The sequence below is a fragment of the Salmo trutta genome, chromosome 18 (assembly GCF_901001165.1).
Source record: "Salmo trutta chromosome 18, fSalTru1.1, whole genome shotgun sequence".
NCBI classification, from domain to species: Eukaryota; Metazoa; Chordata; class Actinopteri; order Salmoniformes; family Salmonidae; genus Salmo; species Salmo trutta.
In genome coordinates, this window is record NC_042974.1 from 33,011,659 (window position 1) to 33,036,640 (window position 24,982).

The 24,982-nt window shown below is 43.1% G+C and overlaps 1 protein-coding gene and 1 long non-coding RNA gene across 6 annotated transcripts; both read left to right on the top strand.

Annotated features, from left to right (window-relative positions):
* The first annotated feature begins 13,699 nt into the window (after positions 1–13,699).
* Positions 13,700–22,632, top strand: LOC115153205 (GPI-anchored CFEM domain protein A-like). 5 transcript variants are annotated; one of them, XM_029698403.1, is made up of 7 exons: positions 13,720–13,760; positions 13,892–14,024; positions 14,484–14,500; positions 17,020–17,373; positions 17,757–17,862; positions 21,760–21,908; positions 22,098–22,632. In XM_029698403.1, the coding sequence occupies exons 2-7, from the start codon at positions 13,991–13,993 to the stop codon at positions 22,140–22,142; spliced, it is 705 nt and encodes a 234-aa protein (XP_029554263.1). In that variant the 5' UTR covers positions 13,720–13,760; positions 13,892–13,990; the 3' UTR covers positions 22,143–22,632. The 5 variants fall into 5 exon arrangements, with proteins under 5 accessions (XP_029554265.1, XP_029554263.1, XP_029554262.1 ...); XM_029698405.1 differs by lacking the exon at positions 13,892–14,024 and having other exon boundaries at positions 13,700–13,760; XM_029698402.1 differs by having other exon boundaries at positions 13,720–14,024.
* Positions 22,633–23,590: 958 nt separating this feature from the next.
* Positions 23,591–24,723, top strand: LOC115153207 (uncharacterized). Its single transcript, XR_003867659.1, has 2 exons — positions 23,591–24,170; positions 24,260–24,723. It is a non-coding gene; the product is annotated as an uncharacterized LOC115153207 (long non-coding RNA).
* The last annotated feature ends 259 nt before the right edge of the window (positions 24,724–24,982 follow it).

Here is a 24,982-nt window from a genome sequence, read left to right on the forward strand (position 1 = left end):
GGTCAATTGCTTGGTCTAACAAATAAAATATTTTGAATCTAGGACTGGGGTTTTGGACTGAAAGTCACAGAAATCTGTTTTGTTTTTTGGTGATTGTGTGAAAATTGTATTTGCCTCCTCATAAAATACGTGCTCATAGGAAATTACAAAATTCATGGATCATTCAGCCCATCTCTCCAAATTGTCAATTGTGAGAAAATTCAAGTATTTATTACTTGGCCTCCCATCTTACTTAAAGTGTCAATCAGCAGTAGAAACAATAACAAAGCATTCCCCCTTGTTTAGTTAAAAAGCTGAGGGATGTGGCTGGAGAAATGTACTAATATCAAATTCATAGACAGAGGTATGGATGCTAGGACTGACCATCCATGATATCAAGATAATAGTTTTGACCATGTTTTTAGGCTGTACAGTATTTGTTTACATTTAATTTGTTTACAAACATTGGAGTAAAACAAGCTTCTATTCTGGGTTCTGATGGGGTATGACAGTGGAACTCAGCTCAGGAGGCATTTATAAGTTAAATTCTTTAAGAATCAATTCTTCAAGCCCCTTTTAAACGATAAGAGCGATTTCACGTGAGCATGGACGGAAAATATTTTTGATATCTCAGATTTCTATCACAAACCATTTTTGAGGAGATCATGATGAAAGTGGACATTTTAGGCCCTTTTTAAACTTAAACATGCCTCATGTAAGGCGCTATGATCCATGAACCGTGTAAAATGTAGATTTGTGTTATAAGGTTATTCATTTGGAGAAGGTGTCACCACACCCAGTGATGGTGAGGAATCAAGTTTGGTGTGACAGGAACTATCAAATCAATTAACATGCATTTAGAACATGGGCATGCTAATGATTAAAATGGTTCTTCAGGTTGGGGCATAGATCAAAGAGGTAAAACACTACAACAGCTGAGGGCAAACTCAGTCTACTCTACTGGACCCAGAGTTAGGAACATGGCTACACTGCTTCATTGCTGCTATATTGTCTCCTACTCTGCTGCCGGATACGAAAGTAAAGAGTCTTACAATCAAGATGGTTTTGCTGTCCTTCATTTTCTTACAACCGTATATGTTTGGAACAAAATATTCTACAAGTACCACACATTTCTAGAGTGGGCTCTCTTACTAATTTTGAAGTTATGATCAATCTTATGACCCCCACCAACACCACCACCACAGAGATTAGGAAAATGGATGGAAAGGGAGCTCCCTCTACTGGTGATTTGCTGAATGTACAATCCTAAAGGAGGGCTGGGATTGGTTAACGACTAATAATGTCAGTTTATATAAAGTGACCAAAAATATAAAAACAACATGTAAAGTGTTGGTCCCATTTTTCATGAGCTGAAATAAAAGGTCCCAGAAATGTTCCATATGTACAAAAATATGTACAAAAATATATGTACAAATGTACAAAAATCGTATTTCTCTCAAATTTTGTGCACAAATGTGTTTATATCCCTTTAGTGAGCATTTTTCCTTTGCCAAGATAATCCTTACACCTGACAGGTGTGGCATATCAAGAAGCTTATTAAAAAGCATGATCATTAAACAGGTGCACCTTATGCTGGAGACAATAAATGGCCACTCTAAAATGTGCAGTTTTGTCACACATCACAATACCTCAGATGTCTCAAGATTTAAGGGAGCGTGCAATTGGCATGCTGACTGCAGGAATGTCCAGCAGAGCTGTTGCCAGAGAATTTAATGTTAATTTTTGTACCATAAGCCGCCTCCAACGTCATTTTATAGAATTTGGCAGTACATCAAACTGGCTTCATAACCGCAGACCACCTGTAACCATGCCAGCCCGGGACCTCCACATCCGACTTCTTCACCTGCGGGATCTTACAAGGATCGGGGGGGGGGGGGGGGGGTGCTCAGGAGTATTTCTTTTGTGGGGAAAAACTCATTCTGATTGGCTGGCCTGGCTCCCATGTGGGTGAGCTATGCCCTCCCAGGCCCACCCATGGCTGTGCCCCTGCCCAGTCATGTGAAATCCATAGACTAGGGCCTAATGAATTTATTTCAATTGACTGATTTCCTTCTATGAACTGTAACTCAGTAAAATCTTTGAAATTGTTGCATGTGTCACACTCTGATCTGTTTCACCTGTCTTTGTGATTGTCTCCACCCCCCTTCAGGTGTCGCCCATCTTCCCCATCATCCCCTGGGAATTTATACCTGTGATCTCTGTTTGTCTGTTGCCAGTTCGTCTTGTTTGTCAAGCCAACCAGCGTTTTTTGTCTCAGCTCCTGCTTTTCCCCAGTGTCTCTGTTCTCGTCTTCCTGGTTTTTGACCCTTGCCTGTTCTGACCCTGTACCCACCCGCCTGACCACTCTGTCTGCACCTGACCATGAGCCTGCCTGCCATCCTGTACCTTTGCCCCATCTCTGGATTACTGACCTCTGCCTAACCTGACCCTGAGCCTGCCTGCCGTTCTGTACCTTTGCCCCTGTTGCTGCAATAAACATTGTTACTTCACCACGGTCTGCATCTGGGTCTTACCTTGATACCTGATAGTACGAACTGGCCATGACTGACCCAGCAGACCCGCGACAGCTGCGCAATGCCATCTCCACCCAGGGAGCCACCATCGGTATGCACAAGGAATTGCTTTGTGGCCTTGTGGAGGGGGTCCAAACGTTGGCTGAATGCCGGGCGTTGGACAGTTTGTTGGAGCAATTCACGGGTTGTCTGCGAGGCCACCTACCACAGTGGTAAACCCACAGCTCTTCAGCGACTCAGCTGCTAGCAGCGCCATCCCATCGGTCACTCCACCTTCTCGGGAGCCCTGCTTACCTACCCCGGAATGCTTCAATGGAGAGCCGAGCACCTGTCGGGCGTTCCTAGCTCAGTGTGCCCTCATCTTTGAGCTTCAGCCCTCCTCCTTCCCCTCGGATCGCTCCAAGATAGCCTACCTCATCACGCTGATGTCCAGGAGGGCTCTCACCTGGGCTACTGCCATGTGGGAACAACAGCAGGCCATATGCTCTAGTCGGGAGGGGTTCATGGGAGAAGTGAGGAAGGTCTTTGATGCCCCATTCTCAGGGTGAGCGGCCGCCCGGAAGCTAATCCAGCTTCGGCAGGACTACCGCAGTGTAGCTGATTATGCGGTTGATTTACGCACGTTGGCAGCGGAGAGTGGTTGGAATCAAGCAGCAGTGTTCGATATGTTCCTGCATGGTGTCTCAGAGGTCAAGGACGAGCTTGCATTCTGGGAGTTACCTACAGCGCTCGATTCCCTCATCGCTTTGACCATCCATATCGATGGGCGATTACGGGAATGACGGAGGGAGAGGGATTTGGATTTCGCTCGCATGCCCAGGGATCCCACCTTGCCTCCGAGTCATCCCGGAACATCCCAAAAGTCTTGTTGCCGAGAGAACCCGAGGCTTCCCGACCTGCCCCGAGGGCTGAGGAAGACGGCCGAGTCACCGCTTCCTGAGCCTATGCCACTAGGCAAGGCTAGCAATACAGGACTGACACAAAGAGTTGTCTGTATTGTCGGACTGTTGGTCATTTCGTGTCCACTTGTCCTGGCTCACTGGTAGAAGCAAGTACTCTAGTGGGTCATATGGAGAACGTTCCTTCTTCCCCTGCTCGCACCCTTTTCATGCCATTCTGCTGTAGGGAGACCAGTCCAAATCTCTCCGGGTTCTCATTGACTCTGGGGCCGACGAGAGCTTTTTGGACGCTACCCTGGCATCCGAGCTGAACATCCCCACTCAGCCCCTCTCCATTCCCATGGACTTTAGAGCAATGGACGGGCGGTCTATAGGCCGAGTCACCCACAACACCACTCCCATCAACCTACGGGTGTCAGGAACCACAGCGAGGCTATCCAGTTCCTGCTCATCAAGTCCCCTCTGCTACCAGTTATCTCCTCGGCATTCGTACCGCTCCAGGGGGTCACTGTGTTTTCCAAGCTGGATTTATGGAACGCCTACCACCTGCTGCGGATACGAGAGGGGGACGAGTGGAAGACCGCCTTCAACACAGCCAGTGGCCACTACGAATATCTGGTCATGCCCTTTGGCCTCACCAACACTCCTGCTGCGTTCCAGACTCTGGTGAACGATGTCCTCCGCGACATGTTGAACCGGTTCATCTTCGTCAACATTGATGACATCCTCGTCTTCTCCCGCTCCCCTCAAGAACACGTGCTCCACATCTGGCAGGTCCTTCAACACCTTCTGGAGAATCAGCTGTTTGGGGCCTGACAACCGGATGTTCGTTCCTGACGCACAGGCGCCTGATGTACCCTAGCCTTTGTGCGACAGCGCTGTTGGTAAACAAGACTCCTTGCCAAGCTCCGGCTGGTCTCCTCCATCGTCTGCTTGTCCTCCACCGTCCCTGGTCTCACATCTCCCTAGACTTTGTCACTGGTCTTCCCCCGTCTGATGGCAACACTGCCATCATGAGTGTTGTAGATCGGTTTTCCAAAGCCGCGCACTTCATTCCTCTCCCCAAACTACCCTCTGCCAAAGAGACGGCCCAGCTCATGGTGCAGCACGTCTTCCGGATCCATGGACTGCCCATGGACATGGTCTCCGACCGGGATCCTCAGTTCTCGTCCCAGTTCTGGAAGGCGTTCTGCACCCTCATTGGGTCATCGGCCAGCCTGTCCTCCGGGGCTTGTGTGGGTCGAATATGCCCCAACACTATCTCCATTTGAGTGTTCCCTTGGGTATCAGCCCCCGCTCTTCCCTGAGCAGGAAGAGGAGGTCGGCATACTTTCTGCCAAGATCTTTGTCCGCCACTGTCATTGTACCTGGAGGAGAGCCCGGTCGGCCCTCCTCAAGACCATCTCCTGGTATCGTCGACAAGCGGATCGCCATCGAACCCCGGCTCCCTGGTATTGTCTCGGGCAGAAGGTATGGCTATCCACCCGGGATCTGCCCCTCCGGGTGGAGTCTCGCAAACAGTTTATTGGGCCCTTTCCCAAGATCATCTCCAAGATCATTAGTCCTCTCTGCTGTCTGCCTTCTGTTGCCCTGTATCCTTCGTATTCATCCTAGATTCCATGTGGGGGGGTGGGGGGCGGGGTACTGTCGCAACCTGATCTATATATTTTTGTTCAGTATATATAAAATGGGTCATTTCTACAAAAGTACCAGAGAGCCAACTCTGGAAATTGGATGTGCTGAAAGAGTATATTTTTCAAAACAATATGTCTAAAAATAAGCAAAATTACAATAACAAAAGTCGATATAAATCCATATAAATCAGAATTAAACAATAGCTGGACTGCTCCTACAGCCTTAGACTCAATAACCCTGAAGCAACTATCAGCAGACAAAAAACAATCACAAAAAATAGAGACCATCCAAAAAGAAAGATTAGACACTGTTAAAACATTCACATGGAAAAAAGTACGAGGAATGGAGGCTTTCCCGTAGAATTCTATTTAAAATTTGGGACAAAGTACTGCCCTTATTTACCCAAATGACAACACACATGTCACTCAATTCAGTACTTCCTAGTTCTATAAATCATACAGTTATTTAAGTTATATTAAAATTAGGAAGATCTGGAGAATTCCCTGCTGATTACAGACCAATAAGTTTAAAAAATAATAACAACGCTCATAATCAATAGATTAGCAAAAGTCTTACCAGACTTTATTAAAAATTTACATTTTCAAACAAATACATGACCATGTTTCAGTATAATACAATATGATAAAAAACAAGATATAGATTTATCAATAATGGCTGTTGATGCCGAAAAGGTTTCTGCCGGTCTTGCATGGCATTTTCTATTAAAAACTTTGGAAGCCTTCAACATTCCAGCTGAAATATTACATTTAATAAAAATATGATATAATAAACCTAAGGCAAAATACACACAAATAATACATTTTCTGAGGAAATTGCTTTAGAAAGGGGTACAAGACAGGGATTTCCTCTCTCCCCACCTCCTGTTTCCACTGGCAATTGAACCACTTGCAGAAATAATTAGACAGGACCCAAGCGTAGGGGAGTCTCCCATTCTTCTCTGCAGATCCTCTCAAGCTCTGTCAGGTTGGATGGGGAGCGTTGCTGCACAGCTATTTTCGAAGCCACTCCTGCGTTGTCTTGGCTGTGTGCTTAGGGTTGTTGTCCTGTTGAAAGGTGAACCTTCGTCCCAGTCTGAGGTCCTGAATGCTCTGGAGCAGGATTTCATCAAGGATCTATCTGTACTTTGCTCCATTCATCTTTCCCTCGATCCTGACTAGTCTCCCAGTCCCTGCTTCTGAAAAACATCCTCAGAGCATAATGTTGCCACCTCCATGCTTCATCGTAGGTATGGCGCCAGGTTTCCTCCAGGCTTAACGCTTGGTCTTCAGGCAAAGAGTTAGTTTCATCAGACCATAGAATTGTTTCTCATGGTCTGAGAGTCCTTTCGGTGCCTTTTGGCATGCTCCAAGTGGGCTGTCATGGGCCTTTCACTGAGGAGTAGCTTCCGTCTGGCCACTCTACCATAATGGCCTGATTTGTGGAGTGCTGCATAGATGGTTGTCCTTCTGGAAGGTTCTCCCATCTCCACAGAGGAACTCTAGAGTGACCATCGGGTTCTTGATCACCTCCCTGACCAAAGCCATTCTCCCCCGATTGCCCAGTTTGGCCGGGCGGACAGCTCTAGAAAGAGTCTTGGTGGTTCCAAACTTCTATTTCAGAAGAATAGAGGCCACCGTGTTCTTTGGGGACTTTCAATGCTGCAGAAATTTGTGGGTACCCTTCCCCAGATCTGTGCCTCAATAAAATCCTGTCTCGGAGCTCTATGGACAATTCCTTTGACCTTATGGATTGGTTTTTGCTCTGACATGCACTGCCAACGGTGGGACCTTAAATAGACAGGTGTGGCCTTTCCAAATCATGTCCAATCAATTGATTTTACCACATGTGGACTGAAATGAAGTTGTAGACACATCTCAAGGATGATCAATGGAAACAGGATGCACCTGAGCTCAATTTCGAGTCTCACAGCAAAGGGTCTGAATACTTATGTAAATAAGGTTTGTAAATAAGGTCTGTTTCTATTTTTTATACATTTGAAAACAATCTAAGAAACTGTTTTTGCTTTGTCATTATGGGGTATTGTATGTAGATTGATGAGGAAAACAATTTATTTAATCCATTTTAGAAAAAGGCTGTAATGTAACAAAATGTGGAAAAAGTCAAGGGGTCTGAATACTTTCCCAATGCACTGTATATACATATATTTATTCTCCGGACTCTGACATTGCTCGTCCTAATATTTCTATTTTTTTAATTCCATTATTTCACAAATAGATTTGTGTGTATTGTTGTGTATTGCTAGATATTACTCCACTGTTGGAGCTATGAACACATGCACTTCGCTACACCCACAACGATGTCTGGTAAATATACAGTTCCTTGCAAAAGTATTCACCCCCTTGGCGTTTTTCTTATTTTGTTGCATTACAACCTGTAATTGAAATTGATTTTTATTTGGATTTCATGTAATGGACATTCCAAAAATAGTCCAAATTGGTGAAGTGAAATGAAAAAAAATACTTGTTTGAAGACCAAGTAGCTCTCCAAACAGGTCAGGGACAAAGTTGTGGAGAAGTACAGATCAGGGTTGGGTTATAAAAAAATATCTGAAACTTTGAACATCCCACGGAGCACTATTAAATCCATTATTAAAAATTGAAAGAATATGGCACCACAACAAACCTGCCAAGAGAGGGCCGCCCACCAAAACTCACGGACCAGGCAAGGAGAGCATTAACCAGAGAGGCAACAAAGAGACCAAAGAAAGCCCTGAAGGAGCTGCAAAGCTCCACTCCGGAGATTGGAGTATCTGTCCATAGGACCACTTTAAACCATACACTCCACAGAGCTGGGCTTTATGGAAGAGTGACCAGAAAAAAAGCCATTGCTTAAATAAATAAATAATTAAACACGTTTGGTGTTCGCCAAAAGGCATGTGGGAGACTCCCCAAACATATGGAAGAAGGTACTCTGGTCAGGTGAGAATAAAATTGAGCTTTTTAGCCATCAAGGAAGATGCTATGTCTGGCAAAAACCCAACACCTTTCATCACCCCAAGAAAACCATCCCCACACTGAAGCTGTAATTGCTGCAAAAGGTGGCTCTACAAAGTATTGACTTTCGGGTGGGTGGTGAATAGTTAAGGACGCTCAAGTTTTCAGTTTTTTTTGTCTTATTACTTGTTGTTTCACAAGAAAAAATATTTTGCAAGCCACTGTATCATCCCAGAACTGCACATTGCTCTTTACACACTCTGCACATCTCTTACATGCATAATTTGTAATGTAGCTTATTGTGTTCATGGTGTACATACTGTATGTGGATCTGAGGAAATTCTGCCTCTCTATGTTTTGTCTGTATATTCTGTTTATTGTATGTTTGTGGCAGCACCATTTTGCAGAGTAAAATTCCTGTACATTAAAATGTACAGTTGAAGTCGGAAGTTTACATAAACTTAGGTTGGAGTCATTAAAACTCGTTTTTCAACCACTCCACCATTTTCTTGTCAACAAACAATAGTTTTGGCAAGTGGGTTAGGACATCTACTTTGTGCATGACACAAGTAATTTTTCCAACAATTGTTTACAGACAGATTATTTCTCTTATAATTCACAGTATCACAATTCCAGTCGGTCAGAAGTTTACATAAACTAAGTTGACTGTGCCTTTAAACAGCTTGGAATATTCCAAAAAATTATGTCATGGCTTTAGAAGCTTCTGATAGGCTAATTGACATCATTTGAGTCAATTGGAGGTGTACCTGTGGATGTATTTCAAGGCCTACCTTCAAACTCAGTGCCTCTTTGCTTGACATCATGGGAAAATCTAAAGAAATCAGGCAAAAATTGTAGACCTCCACAAGTCTGGTTCATCCTTGGGAGCAATTTCCAAATGCCTGAAAGTACCACATTCATCTGTACAAACAATAGTATGCAAGTATAAACACCATGGGACCATGCAGCCGTCACATCTCTGTCTTCTAGAGATGAATGTACTTTGGTGCGAAAAGTGTAAATCAATTCCACAACAACAGCAAAGGACCTTGTGAAGATGCTGGAGGAAACAGGTACAAAAGTATCTATATCCACAGTAAAACGAGTCCTATATCGACATAACCTGAAAGGCCGCTCAGCAAGGAAGAAGCCACTGCTACAAAACCACCATAAAAAAGACAGACTGCGGTTTGCAACTGCACCTGGGGACAAAGATCATACTTTTTGGAGAAATGTTCTCTGGTCTTATGAAACAAAAATAGAACTATTTGGCTATAATGACCATTGTTATGTTTGGAGGAAAAAGGGGGAGGCGTGCAAGCCGAAGAACACCATCCCAACCATGAAGCACGGGGTGGCAGCATCATGTTGTGGGGGTGCTTTGCTGCAGGAGGGACTGGTGCACTTCACAAAATAGATGTATCATGAGGAAGGAAAATTATGTGGATATATTGAAGCAACATCTCAAGACATCAGTCAGGAAGTTAAAGCTTGGTTGCAAATGGGTCTTCCAAATGGACAATGACCCCAAGCATAATTCCAAAGTTGTGGCAAAATGGCTTAAGGACAACAAAGTCAAGGTATTGGGAGTGGCCATCCCAAAGCCCTGACCTCAATCCTATAGAAAATTTGTGGGCAGAACTGAAAAAGCGTGTGCGAGCATGGAGGCCTACAAACCTGAGTCAGTATGTTTAAATCTAGTTTTCTATTTCTATGTTGGGTTTTTGGTAGGATCTCCAATTAGAGGCAGCTGGTTGTCGTTGTCTCTAATTGGAGGCCATATTTAGTTGAGGTTTGTTTCACTTGTGTTTTGTGGGTGGTTATTTTCTACTCGTCGTAAGGATTGGACCAAGGAGCAGCGGGTAAAGTGCTCATCTTCTTAATTTATTTAAAGAAAACACTTAAACAAAATAAACAAATGATGAAAAACAGTTCCATTAGGCTCCCAGGCTATACAGAAGTTAACCACCCACAAAACACAAGTGAAACAAACCTCAACTAAATATGTACTCCCTGATCACTCATGACTGCATGGACAGGCACGACTCCAACACCATCATTAAGTTTGCTGATGACACAACAGTGGTAGGCCTGATCACCAACAACGACGAGACAGCCAATAGGGAGGTGGTCAGAGACCTGGTCTTGTGGTGCCAGGACAGCAACCTCTTCCTCAACGTGATCAAGACAAAGGAGATGATTGTGGACTACAGGAAAAAGAGGACCGAGCACGCCCCCATTCTCATTGATGGGGATGCAGTGGAGCAGGTTGAGAGCTTCAAGTTCCTTGGTGTCCACATCACCAGCAAACTAACATGGTCCTAGCACACCAAGACAGTCGTGAAGAGGGCACGACAAAACCTATTCCCCCTCAGCGGACTGAAAAGATTTGGCATGGGTCCTCAGATCCTCAAAAGGTTCTACAGCTGCACCATCAAGAGCATCCAGACTGGTTGCATCACTGCCTGGTACATCACTGGGGCCAAGCTTCCTGCCATCCAGGACCTCTATACCAGGCGGTGTCAGAGGAAGGCCCTAAAAATTGTCAAAGACTCCAGCCACCCTAGTCATAGACTGTTCTCTCTGCTACCGCACGGCAAGTCTAGGTCCAAGAGGCTTCTAAACAGCTTCTACCCCCAAGCCATAAGACTCCTGAACACCTAATCAAATGGCTACCCAGACAACAACTGAATTGTTGGTTAGTGGCTCATAAGTAAGCATTTCACTGTAACTTGTTTTATTCAGCGCATGTGACTAATAAAATTTGATTTGATTTGAAAGGCAAATGTTAATAAGTTAGAAATTGTGCTTCTGATGCATGTTACAGCACAAACATGTCTCGTAAAAGTAATGATGTTGTTGTTTGGTTAGATTTTGGAAATTGTATAAATAAAAGAATGTCCTTCTTCAGAAGTTCCAGCTAAGCAGGCTAACGTTAGTTAGCTAATTAATTTGCTAGCTATCATACAGTAGGCGTATATTAATAATTAAATAGTTAATTTAAGTCGACATGCAATCATAATTGACTGTAGTGCATATAAAGCACCCACAGCTACCGGTGGCTGAATACACAATCGTAGCGGGACGAACAAGTGACAAATTTCCGGGCAAGGGCGGTCCATTTAAAATGAATTCCTTCCACCCTCGCCCCTTGCCCTGCAAGTGTAAACTCGTCAGATGCCATGATACGTCATCAGAAGTGTCCAGTTAATTTGAGGGCTGAGAGGAGAGGGTGTCTTTTATAGTGGCTTGCGAAAGTATTCACCCCCCTTGGCATTTTTCCTATTTTGTTGCCTTACAACCTGGAATTAAAAGGGATTTTTGGGGGGTTTGTAACATTTGATTGACACAACAACTCCAACACCATCATTAAGTTTGCTGATGACACAAGAGTGGTAGGCCTGATCACCGACAACAATTAGATATTTTTTTATTGTGAAACAAACATGAAATAAGACAAAAAAACAAAAAACTTGAGTGTGCATAACTATGCAGCCCCCCCCCCCCCCCCCCCCCCCCCAATTACAGCTGCAAGTCTCTTGGGGTATGTCTCTATAAGCTTGACTGGGATTCTTGCCCATTTTTGCTGGCAAAACTGCTCTAGCTCCTTCAAGATGGATGGATTCCACTGGTGTACAGCAATGTTTAAATCATACCGCAGATTCTCAATTGGATTGAGGTCTGGGCTTTGACTAGGCCATTCCAAGACATTTAAATGTTTCCCCTTAAACCACTCGAGGGTTGCTTTAGCAGTATGCTTAGGGTCATTGTCCTGCTGGGAGGTGAACCTCCATCCCAGTCTCAAATCTCTGGAAGACTGAAACAGGTTTCCCTCAAGAATTTCCCTGTATTTAGCGTCTTCCATCGTTCCTTCAATTCTGACCAGTTTCCCAGTCCCTGCCGATGAAAAACATCCCCATAGCATGATGCTGCCACCACCATGCTTCACTGTGGGGATGGTTTTCTTGGGGTGACAAGAGGTGTTGGGTTTTTTCCAGACATAGTGTTTTCCTTGATGGCCAAAAAGCTCAATTTTAGTCTCATCTGACCAGAGTAGCTTCTTCCATATGTTTGGGGAGTCTCCCACATGCCTTTTGACGAACACCAAACGTGTTTGTTTATTTAATTATTTAAGCAATGGCGTTTTTCTGGCCACTCTTCCGTAAAGCCAGCTCTGTGGAGTGTACAGTTAAAGTGGTCCTATGGACAGATACTCCAATCTCCGATGTGGAGCTTTGCAGCTCATTCAAGGTTATCTTTGGTCTCTTTGTTGCCTCTCTGATTAATGCCCTCCTTGTCTGGTCCATGAGTTTTGGTGGGCAGCCCTCTCATGGCAGGTTTGTTGTGGTGCCATATTCTTTAAATGTGTTAATAATGGATTTAATGTTGCTCTGTGGGATGTTCAAAGTTTCTGATATTTTTTTATAACCCAGTCCTGATCTGTACTTCTCCACAACTTTGTCGCTGATCTGTTTGGAGAGCTCCTTGGTCTTCATGGTGCCACTTGCTTGTTGGTGCCCCTTGCTTAGTGGTGTTGCAGACTCTGGGGCCTTTCAGAACAGGTGTATATATACTGAGATCATGTTACAGATCATGTGACACCTAGAAAGCACACAGGTTAAATTTATTTAACTAATTATGTGACTTCTGAAGGTAATTGGTTGCACCAGATCTTATTTAGGGGCTTCATAGCAAAGGGGGTGAATACATATGCACGCACCACTTTTCCGTTTTTAATTATTTACATTTTTTGAAACAAGTTATTTTTTTCATTTCACTTCACCAATTTGGACTATTTTGTGTATGTCCAGTACATAAAATCCCAATAAAAATCTATTTAAATGACATGTTGTAATGCAACAAAATAGGAAAAACGCCAAGGGGTATGAATACTTTTGCAAGGCACTGTAAGTGTTTGGAATGCAGCCATAGAGTTAGAAGTTTAGAAGTGCCCATCCAAGAAGGCTCAAGATCATTGGTCACAGATAAAATGATGTCAAATCATGTTATATCTACAGTAGCTTTGATTGGACTAAACATGTCAACATCATACTTTCAAAATCTTAGCTAGCAGTCATCATCATCATGAATCAAGTCTACAATCTTCTGGTAAATCTTGTTTAATCCTTATCATATGAAGATAAATAATTAAGAGAAAGTATAGATAAAACATATCGGTGCTCACCTGCCATTGGACATAAACCTTACACAACAAGTTGAAATCGCAAATTCAACAATGATTGGTTTGGAAGGAATCAGTGGCTAATTGCAAGCATTGCAAAGCAATCCCTAGCCTGCTATTCAGTGGAGTGGGTGAGTGGTTCCAATTCTGGGTTTAAGGTTCTCTTTTCCAAGCTTTTTTGTTTTTGTTTGACCCACCAAGATTTACATGCTAACATCACCACTGTGCATAAGTGATTTCGCTGTAACTTGTAATGATTGAAAATTAACATGTGTCTGTTTCTCATTTAGGCCTACACAATGCTTCCTTGCAACACATGGTAGCATTTTAAAAACAACATATGCTACACATTGTTGTTCCAAGCAATGATCATTACATTAATAATAACAATAATATATATTTTTCTGTTGACAGTGGTTTTCTCGGATAACCTCTGAATAATATGTAAATTGCATAGGACTTTTATTTTGATATGGTGAACACAGAATTTTCTCGTGACGTCACTACTGTGGCGCGCCATAGCCTACTTTCAAATATGCAGGGTGGTTTCGAGAACTGAACCGCGACTGACTATCTGGTAAGAAATCAATATTAACAGTAGAACAGGTTCTTAGCAAAAGTATAAATGCATACCATCTCAGTGTGTATGCAAATGTATATCAACGTTGAGTACTGTCATTCTGTACACATTCATATGAGTGTCCATAGGTCCATTTATTTGCGCTGCATGAATGCGTTCCGTCGTGTCTGAGCAAGTCCAACTTCATTCGTTTTGGATCGGATGAATTGGCACTATGTGGAGTATTGATGTGCACCAGTGGTCACCACCTGGTCGTGATGGGTGGGTATAATTTGTGGAACGTTCCAACAGGAATCTGTTCCAAAAACGTAAAGTACAAGGTTGCCAACAAACAACGCATACAAAGTAGCATGATCAATTCACCGAGCTAACTAAGTTAGCTGCCGAATAGGCATCAACTCACCACGTAGCTTATTCTTAATGTTTGTCCATAGGCTACCAGAGTGAGGACAGATATTTTTTGGAATGAACGTGGTGAGTGAAAAACTTAATGATATAGCCCAATAGCCCACCCTACCCGGTATCTTATTCTGCAGCTATACAGCTTGTATGGGTTGTTTGTTATTAGACACTGGGCAAATCAGGACACCTCTATTTCAAGATTATTTAAATATCAATATGGGCATTCTCAGGAGTCCATGTGTAACACAAACCTTGAGTATAACCACTTTATATCGCTGTAACAGTGTCTCACCACTTCTCTCTCCGCCTCTCTGGCAGACATGTTGCCAGTGTTGGTCTATGGCAGTCCTTCTCAAATAGTGGGGCGCGCCCCCCTGGGGGGGCTCGGAGCGATGCCAGGGGGGGCGCGTGACCCCGGGGAACACGCTTTTTTTTGCCCCGTAGTAGTTTTTTTTTTAATCGAACAAGAGCACACAGCACAGAGCAGGAGATATGAAGTGCAGATAACAAACCCTTAAGAGACAACATGGAAAAATATTTAACAGGGATGAAAAGAAAGGCGGAGAGAGACGGAGATAATGAGACAAACGTAAGTCTCCCGAAAGCTAAGACGAGGAAATATGACGAAGCGAATGTAGCGCTTGGCTTCACTGTGACTACGGTGGGAGACGAGGAAAGACCGGTATGTTTACTGTGTCTAAAAATGTTGGCAGCGGACAGCATGAAGCCAAATAAATTAAGGCGTCACTTAAAGACATTACACCCCAATCACGCTGATAAGCCGCTTGAGTTTTTTCATCGAAAACGTGCCGAATATTGTCAACAATCGTCCCGCTTTGTGAATGCTACTTCAGTAAACCAGCGAGCACTGTTAGCATCATATAAGGTGGCGTACCAAATTGCTCAGTGCAAAAAACCCCACTCCATAGCAGAGGAGCTGATACTGCCTGCAGCATTAGACATGGTCTCTGTCAAGCTGGATGACGCAAGTGCTGCAAAAATAAAAACTATCCCTCTGTCCAATGACACTGTCGCCAGACGTATAAATGACATTGCTAACGATATTAAAGAACAGCTGGTAGATAAACTCAAAGACAAACGTTTTGCCTTACAGTTCGATGAAGCAACTGACAGCAACAAAGACTGTTTGTTTATCGCTTATGTACGTTTTGACATGACAAAGTCCCTGTGTGAGGATCTACTTTTTTGTAAATATGTCAGAGACAGAGCCACAGCTGAAGAGCTATTCAAAATGCTGGACTGCTTCCTGACTGAGAATTGGCTAAAGTGGGAGAACTGCATTGGTGTTTGCAGTGATGGTGCACAGACCATGGCAGGGATGAGAAAAGGACTTTGGGCACTCATCAAGAAGGCCTCACCTAATGCTGAGTGGACACACTGTGTTATACACAGAGAAGCACTGGCATCAAGGCACCTTTCCTCTGAATTAAGTGAGGTTATGACTGACATTGTAGGTGTAGTCAATTTTATAAAGACCAGACCACTAAAAACAAGAGTCTTCTCTGCTATCTGTGAGGAGATGGGAGCTGAACATCAAGCTGTGCTGTTTCACAGTGAAGCAAGGTGGCTGTCATGAGGAAAAGTCTTGTCCCGAGTTTTTGAGCTCAGAGAGCAGATAAGAATGTTTTTGGAGCAGGAGCACAAGTATGACATCACAGAAAAATGTAGTGATGAGAACTTCCTGGCAAAACTGGCCTACCTGAGTGACATATTTGGAAAGCTAAATGAACTAAATCTACAGCTTCAAGGGAAAGATAAACACCTCCCTCAGGTCACAGACAAAATCAGCTCTTTCACTCGAAAGCTTGCAATGTGGGGCAGGCGACTTGATGAAGGAAATACTGATTCATTCGAGAACCTGCATGAATTTCTTGACACTACTGACTATGATGCCACCTCAGTGATTCCATATATTAAGGAGCATATTTCATCACTGATGGGATTCTTTAAAAAGTACTTCCCTGAAAACAGTTCCCAATATGACTGGGTGAGAGATCCTTTCAATGCACCAGCTCCAACTGGTTTCAGCTCTGCAGAGGAGGACCAGTTCATTGATATGACGTCTGACTCCACATTCAGACTGAGGTTCACATCACAGACACTGAGTGAATTCTGGCTGAGTGTAGAGAGGCAGTATCCACTCTTAGGGCAGAGGGCCATGGGCATTCTTCTTCCTTTTGCAACATCTTATCTTTGTGAGACTGGCTTCTCTGCTGTTGCTGCACTGAAGACCAAGTACAGGTCCCAGCTAAACATTGAGCAGGAGCTGAGAGTTGCAGTATCATGCTTCAAACCCCGCTTCGAAAAGCTGTGCTCTGCAAAACGTGCTCATTGTAGCCATTAATCCTGACTTCCTCATTTTGATTAAAAAAAAATCAGCACAAATTGTTTTATTCATTTTTGTTTTATAGGTCAAAATGTTTCATATATTGTGCTCCTGAGTTAATGTTGCTGATCAATTTGAATTTATTATTATTTATTGATTATATTTTATTTTATTTTTCAGTATCAAATGGTCAAAAAATGTTTACAGTTTAAATAAGGGTTTAATTTTTTTTAACATTTCAGGCAAATTGATGCACTTGAAGTCTTTTCTGTTACAAACTAAAAAAAACAATGTTAATAAAGTTATTCTTTGTTGTAAGTTGATCTATATTTCTTTCTTTTTTCTTTTTCTTTAATGTTAATAAGGATACAATGTTATGCAGAGGTGTACTTATAACAATTTTATAGACAAATGATACTATTTACAGTCGCGGCGGAGAGTTGGGGGGGCGCGAAATGTTTACTTCTTCCTAGGGGGGGCGTAACAGAAAATAATTGAGAAGCACTGGTCTATGGGGAGCGGGGCACATCCCTAAGGAGCGTGCAGATCTGTCGTGTGCATGGGTCTGGGCTGCAATTAGGAGGGGCTACGCTGAACGCCATGGGCAGCGCCATGGGCAGCGCCATGGGCAGCGCCATGGGCAGCGCCATGGGCAGCGCCATGGGCAGCGCCATGGGCAGCGCCATGGGCAGCGCCATGGGCAGCGCCATGGGCAGCGCCATGGGCAGCGCCATGGGCAGCGCCATGGGCAGCGCCATGGGCAGCGCCATGGGCAGCGCCATGGGCAGCGCCATGGGCAGCGCCATGGACGCCGTGGTGGAGGCATCACTCTGTTGGAGAATGACCACCACTACAACTCAGGTAAACACACACCCATGACTAGGGCCTGGAGTCTTTTCTAGCCAGGTCACATGGCCAGAAAAAAAATACCAGATAAGGTAATAGCTCCACTTATTCATCTATATAGTTATATTTACTTGGTGCATGGTTACATGATAATAGTTACACAATAATAACATATGGAATTACCAAATAAGTATTAATTGACCTTATATTTTTTGGTAAATACCAGTAGAAACAGTACCATAAAATAAAGTGCTACCAGATTTAACTGGCTATAGTTAGGTTTCCATCCAATTGGTGACATAACCTAATGCAAATATTATAACATACGGGTGATATTACATGATATACAGGTATGTTATATACATTTTAATTGAGGTGTGTGTTTGTGTGTGGGGAAGATGGGCACGGTAGGGGCGGTGGATGCAGAAGGGAACATAGCCTGTGCGACCTTCACTAGCATGCTGAACAAGATGGAGGGCAGGCTGGGGGACACAGCCTGTACCGGTGAGTCATCTGATGTTTTGTCACGAGGTTAAACAGATTAAGAGATGTGTAGAGGAAGTAGGAGAGAGAAAGAGAGGAGTAGCGGAAGAAGAGATACACATGGAGGGAAAATAACTAGGGAGAGAAAGAGACCTGCAGCTTTAACAGTGATCCAGAAAGCGGTGCAGTGGTAGGAGCTGAGTGGCTTGGTGAACCCTGACCCCCTGGGACGTGGAGGAATGTGTGCTGGTGTGGAGCCACTCACTACCTGCTGGATTAATGTTTCACTATGGAGATTTTTACAGCCAGCAGTCTGAACAACACACACTGCTGCCTCACACTCCTAGACTGCTTCATAAAGGTGCAGAGGCACAGGCATACAGTACATAGACAGCATACTCACACAAACACCCACACTCAAACGCAAAACACATGTATACACATACACAGAACGGGCTAAAACATCTATAACTTCAAATGCATTTAATTTAAAATGTGGTAAGTGGAGTCACATGTTGAGAAATTTCTGTCAAGGAACATTCCTCATGTTAATCAGTGATGTTGGTAAATCAATACACTCAGGTCAACAACCAATGATCAGCTACCCAATTCACTAAAATATCGCCATTAACTGACATGGTTTTTAGAAATGAATCACTGTCAAGAGTTTCATAGATCACTAGTAAAAAATAAAGTAGTGTATGGGCTAGCTAGAAACCGCTATATACTGTATTGAATGCTGACTGTAGAGTTGGTAACTCACCACAGGTGGTCTGAACCAGGCAGATATAAATATATGGATGTAGATAGAAGAGTAATTTGTAATAGAAGTTTGTCACCACAAGCCAACGCATTCCATACACAACTGTGTGAGCTGAGTGAAGGCATACAAAAGGGTAAATAGGCCAGTAAATATACAGATATGCATAGAGGCCTTGATCATGACTCTAAGTTCCATTACATTACACATAAGTCATTGAACGAAGGAATCTTCTGTAAGGGGGAGTTTTGTTAAGAGCCCCAGCTCTCGGTCTGAACATTAACACACATCGCTTGCGGTACAGTTTTGGAAGCATAAGGACCTAATCTTTCATATCAGCGAGAAATCATTTTCAAAAAAACAAAAGGTGACTGATACACACTTTTATAGGGTTAGTGTTCCCACGCGGCCATATCTCCATGTATCAGCGCGTGTTTACGGAAGACGGAGGGACCACCTGTGCTAATTAGCTATCTAGCATGCTCAGAACACCTGTCAGTAACAGAAGAAGGCCGCCAGAAACATGTTGTCACTTAAAAATAATGTTGGCTGCAACTGTGATAAAGCAGGTTAAAACTGTCTGTGTACAGTACGTGTATATTTAGCATTTGAGAAATTAATTTGATGTGATATGAAAGTAAAGGGCTTTATGTTTCTAGAACCGTACCTCAATTGAGAATCAATTCAAGTTTAGATGGAGTATTTGGCTGCCAGAGCCAGTCTACCACTGAAAATAACATACAGTTGAAGTTGGGAGTTTTCATACACTTAGGTTGGAGTCATTAAAACTTGTTTTTTAACCACTCCACAAATTTCTTGTTATCAAATTATAGTTTTGGCAAGTCGGTAAGGACATCTACTTTGTGCATGACACAAGTCATTTTTCCAACAACTATTTACAGACAGGTTATTTCACTTATAATTCACTGTATCACAAATCCAGTGGGTCAGAAGTTTACATACACTAAGTTGACTGTGCCTTTAAACAAATGGGAAAATTCCAGAAAATGATGTCATGGCTTTAGAAGCTTCTGATAGGCTAATTGACATCATTTGAGTCAATTGGAGGAGTACCTGTGGATGTATTTCAAGGCCTACCTTCAAACTCAGTACCTCTTTTCTTGACATCATGGGAAAATCAAAAGAAATCAGCCAAGACCTCAGAAAGAAATTGTAGACCTCCATAAGTCTGGTTCATCCTTGGGAGCAATTTCCAAACGCCTGAAGGAACCACGTTCATCTGTACAAACAATAATACGCAAGTATAAACACCATGGGACCACGCAGTCATCATACCGCTCAGGAAGGAGACGCGTTCTGTCTCCTAGAGATGAACGTACTTTGGTGCGAAAAGTGCAAATCAATCTCAAAACAACAGCAAAGGACCACGTGAAGATGCTGGAGGAAAAGTATCTATATCCACAGTAAAACGAGTCCTATATCGACATAACCTGAAAGGCCGCTCAGCAAGGAAGAAGCCACTGCTCCAAAACCTCCATAAAAAAAGTCAGACAACAGTTTGCAACTGCACATGAGGACAAAGATTGTACTTTTTGGAGAAATGTCCTCTGGTCTGATGAAACAAAAATAGAATTGTTTGGCCATAATGACCATTGTTATGTTTGGAGGAAAAGGGGGAGGCTTGCAAGCTGAAGAACACCATCCCAACCGTGAAGCACGGGGGTGCCAGCATCATGTTGTGGGGGTGCTTTGCTGAAGGAGGGACTGGTGCACTTCACAAAATAGTTGGCATCATGAGGTAGGAAAATGTTGTGGATATATTGAAGCAACATCTCAAGACATCAGTCAGGAAGTTAAAGCTTGGTCGCAAATGGGTCTTCCAAATGGACAATGACCCCAAGCATACGTCCAAAGTTGTGGCAAAATGGCTTAAGGACAACAAAGTCAAGGTATTGGAGTGGCCATCACAAAGCCCTGACCTCAATCCTATAGAAAATGTGTGGGCAGAACTGAAAAGGCATGTGCGTGCAAGGAGGCCTACAAACCTGACTCTGTTACACCAGCTCTGTCGGGAGGAATGGGCCAATATTCACCCAACTTATTGTGGGAAGCTTGTGGAAGGCTACCAGAAACGTTTGACCCAAGTTAAACAATTTAAAGGCAATGCTACCAAATACTAATTGAGCGTAAGTACATTTATCACCCACTGGGAATGTGATGAAAGAAATAAAAGCTGAAATAAATAATTCTCTCTACTATTCTGACATTTCACATTCTTAAAATAAAGTGGTGATCCTAACTGACCTAAGACAGGGAATTTTTAGAAGGATTAAATGTCAGGAATTGTGAAAAACGGAGTTTAAATGTATTTGGCTAAGGTGTATGTAAACCTCTTAAGAGTACACCTTGAGCTGACTAGACATGCACATGTATAGGCTGACTGACTAATATCTGGACTAGGCAAAGATTACAATAGATGGACCACAGTCTGCAAATTGATGTAGGTTATTCTTAAGCTTACCCAATAAAAATTCACTAAATCACCGATTTGGCACGTCATTGCACACGTTAGACTACAGATCATGAAATATATTGAGACAATTTACAGACAGTAGCCTACAAGTAGCAAAATAGAACTCAATTGATTGAACATGAAATGTATTTCACTATGATTGAATAAATAGGACTATAGCCTACTGCATGGCTGCCCAACCCTTTTTCTGTCCTGTAGGTTTCCAGTCCAACCCTAATTTAGCGTATCTGATTCAGCTAGTTAAGATCTAGTTGAGTAGCTAATTAGTAGATTCAGGTGTGTTAAATTAAGGTTGGACTGAAAACCCACAGGACGGTAGATCTCCAGGAAGAGGGTTGGGCAGCCCTGGCCTACTGTTTATGTTTTAATGCAGTCATCTCTGTTTTCAGTAGAAGCATATTTTTATACATCGCTTGCAAAGATATTCGCAACTTTATATTTGTGGTCAAATTTGTTCTGAAGTTATCTGTGGTCAGAGACGGATACATGGTGATTCTATGTTTAGTGGACATCTTCACCCGATATGGATGAAAATACCCTCAAATTAAAGCTGACAGTCTGCACCTGTCACTGTATAATTTCAAATCCAAAGTGATAGAGTACAGCACCAAAACAACAACAATTGTGTCACTGTCCCAATTCTTTTATCCTTTTTCTTTCATAGAAGTGTGTGTGTGTGTGTGTGTGTCAGGATGTGGGGGTTATGCTGATAACAAGGTGGGAGCAGTGTTCCCCACAGGATATGGAGAAGCCATCATGAAGGTCACACATCCAAACTCATGGCTAAACTCATTCTGTTCCACATGGAGCAAGGTAACTATCTCTCTCACACACAAACACACAGTGTCACACAGACACACATATGATTTATAAAGACAGAGTGATAGACTGAAGCCAGTAATGTTGCATTGGGCTAAACATCCATTCCTTCATTTGTCCATTTATACTTTCATCCATGCACGAATTCATCCATCCGCTCTCCCTGGTGTGTGTACCCTGCAGGAAGCAGTGAGAAGGCAGCAGCAGACGAGGCCCCAGCCTATATGAAGGAGGTCTGGGTGAAGTGGTGGTGGACCTCCATGGTTGATGGTCCGCTCGCTTCAACAGCCTGCAGATGGCCTGTACACTGGAGAACACTTCACAAAGAGCATAGACGACCCCCACTAAAACACACACACACACAAAACACTATGGATTGTAGTGGAGAATAATACATCATTATACAATAAAACAAAATAATACAGAGTATAGATGACTGACACTAACACACACACATAGGAAAGAGAGAGGGACAGAGGGACAGAGGGAGGCATGGAAAGAGCATAGACGACACACTCAGACACACAAACAATTGATAGACTGCACTGAATTGACATGTTTCCGTCCCATAGACTCTTACCATAACTGTGTAGCAATCAGTATTATTGCAATGTTTTCTAATCCTCAAATCAATGCTCATATTTAGAGCCAGTATTTGGAAAGTGTTGATCAAATGTAAATATGGGAATTCAGGAATAAAGCTTGTTTTTGAAACAAACATAGGCTATGTCTCATTTGGAGTCCTTAGAAGCCATGATGGTTCATGGCATGCATAAATACTAGCAGATTTACAGACAAAGTTACATATGGGTTGTCCCTTTCACCTTACATGTGTTGTGGCCTACTGGCAAAGGTCATGTACAGCTCGGTTTACTCCACTAGATGGCGGAGAATATAAAGATTGTCACAAAAGCAATTTGCTTTAGTTGGTTTCAGTTGTATCTCATCTCAATAGTCTCTAAAATGTAGGGGTTCAGAAATTCTGACTGAACCCTTGTGTTTCATTTCAATAGTCGGAAGTGGTGTCCCCTTCCAGTCTCCTATCTTTCCCCTGCACTGGTGTTACAAAAACAATTTGAGACAGGACATGTGTGGTATAGAGGGATCTGAAGGTGCTATGAGTGTCACTGCCACTCACTCTGAGACAACCCGCATCTCACATTACTGCTATGAGTACAAACACAGAACCTCTCCACTGACAGTCAAACCTGCTCTGCTACCCTGCTGGTTTCTCCTGGCAAGGCTGGTTTGTGTCCTAAACATTGCTTTGGAAATAGGGGGGAGAAGCATTGGCATCTTACAGTTCTATTCATCAGTTCTGTCTGTGTGTGCGCCTGCATGCATGTGTGAAAGTGATCAAGGGCATCAGAGACATAAACAGTTTATTTCCTGTTCTCCTATTAATCTATAATATCTGACCCAAAATTACAGACAGTTTATTATGAGGCTACTATTCTAATTTCTTCAGTAGGGCAATGGGCACATTGGTCATTTCATTTCACAGATTCCATAGGCCAGGTGAAAACTATAGAGGAACACATTGCAGAGGGATGTGTGTGTGTGTGTGTGCGTTTAAGGGAAATTGTCAACTCACCACTAATTCAATGTTGCCTGCGTAAAAGATAACGGATGGAGGTGCTATTCCGTAGCCTTGGAACACCGACAGACAGTTGGAGGTCATGGATGGCAACGGAAGGACGCCCGCAAGGTTACGTTAGTGAACAGGCTATTATTTTCCCTTTGATGCGCACAGTCCGGTCTGCCATTGGTCAGCTCTGCCAGAAAGGGGAGGGACTGGAGTCCAAGAATCTTAATAGAAAAACTCCAGACTGACAGGACGGAAGAAAGGGTGACAGCAAGAAAAAGACGGAGGACAAGGACGCTTTTCCCCGGCAACTCTCCTCTCAGAAGATTTCAACATTTTGCAGTTCTGTACATCCACACTTTACAGCCAGATAAGTGTGTTTTTCTGGATAATTTTCTGGTGTTATTGTGAACTTTATCTGAAGACAACTGAACTGCCTCGACTGGGAATGTTGTGTCCAGGTTGGCATTGTCAGAGACACTACGGAGACTGATTTTAACGCAGCATGATACCGCGGGTGTCCATTCTTGCAAACACTACGGTACAACCTACTATCTATCAAGACATATCGGGCTGCCTGTACCGCGAAAGCGGAGAGTTTATTCGTCCCGGACCGGCATAACTTGCCAAACGCAGTCAACTTTTTACATTTTCGTTGATGTGGTGAAGCGGTAAGTAGCCTAGAGTATGTCCAAAGAAAACGATGATAGCTTTTGGAAGAGCCTCAACCTCACCTATTCCACCTCCTCTGTTTCCTCAGGGAGAAAAAATATTCATGGCGCATCTCGGCAGTTCCACTGGGATGTGTCAATTGCATCCCCAAGCAGTTCAATGGCGCTGTAAGGCTCGGAGAATAGCCAGCCATTCATGGCGGGAAGAAAGCGCTTCTATTTCATGGTGCAGACAAGACTATTATTGAATATTTAGAAACAAAGGAAATCATGCTTAGAAACATTTATAAATAAGAATTGATTGTTGAAAACAAAAAATTGCACAATTTATTCAAGGATAAATAGCCTAGTGTGCTAGTTAGGCTTATAGCTGACTTTTTATATATTGTTTATTATACCCCCAAGTTATAGATATGGCTCGGGTGATTTTCACCTCTAAAGAGTGATAGTTAAACTGTAAGGGTTAGTGGTTTTCTTTAAGGTATTGTAAAGGGAAGCTCTTTGTGTGTGACAACCTGTTTTGTGTGTTGATCTAAACCGCCTTCTGTTTGAGGAGGGGTCTCCGGCTCCACTCTTTCCCATGGAGATGATAGGAGCACATCCTGTCTCTCAGAACAGGCCAGGGTATGGAGTTTATACTGGGCCGGGAGTGTGAGTTAGACATTCTTCTTTCACTGTGGAGACACACACACTCACAAACATGAATGCAAGGGCACAAACACATACAAGCACATACACATCAACTCTCTCTCTCTCACACACACACAGTCTTAAATAACTAACCTTTTGGGGACACAATTTAGTCCCATTAA

Coding starts and splice junctions, on each gene's coding strand:
- LOC115153205 (XM_029698402.1), top strand. CDS start 13,991: ATGTGCACCAGTGGTCACCACCTGGTCGTGATGG. Junction 17,374..17,756: donor TGACCACCACTACAACTCAG/GTAAACACACAC, acceptor TGTGTGGGGAAG/ATGGGCACGGTAGGGGCGGT. Junction 21,909..22,097: donor TCTGTTCCACATGGAGCAAG/GTAACTATCTCT, acceptor TGTACCCTGCAG/GAAGCAGTGAGAAGGCAGCA.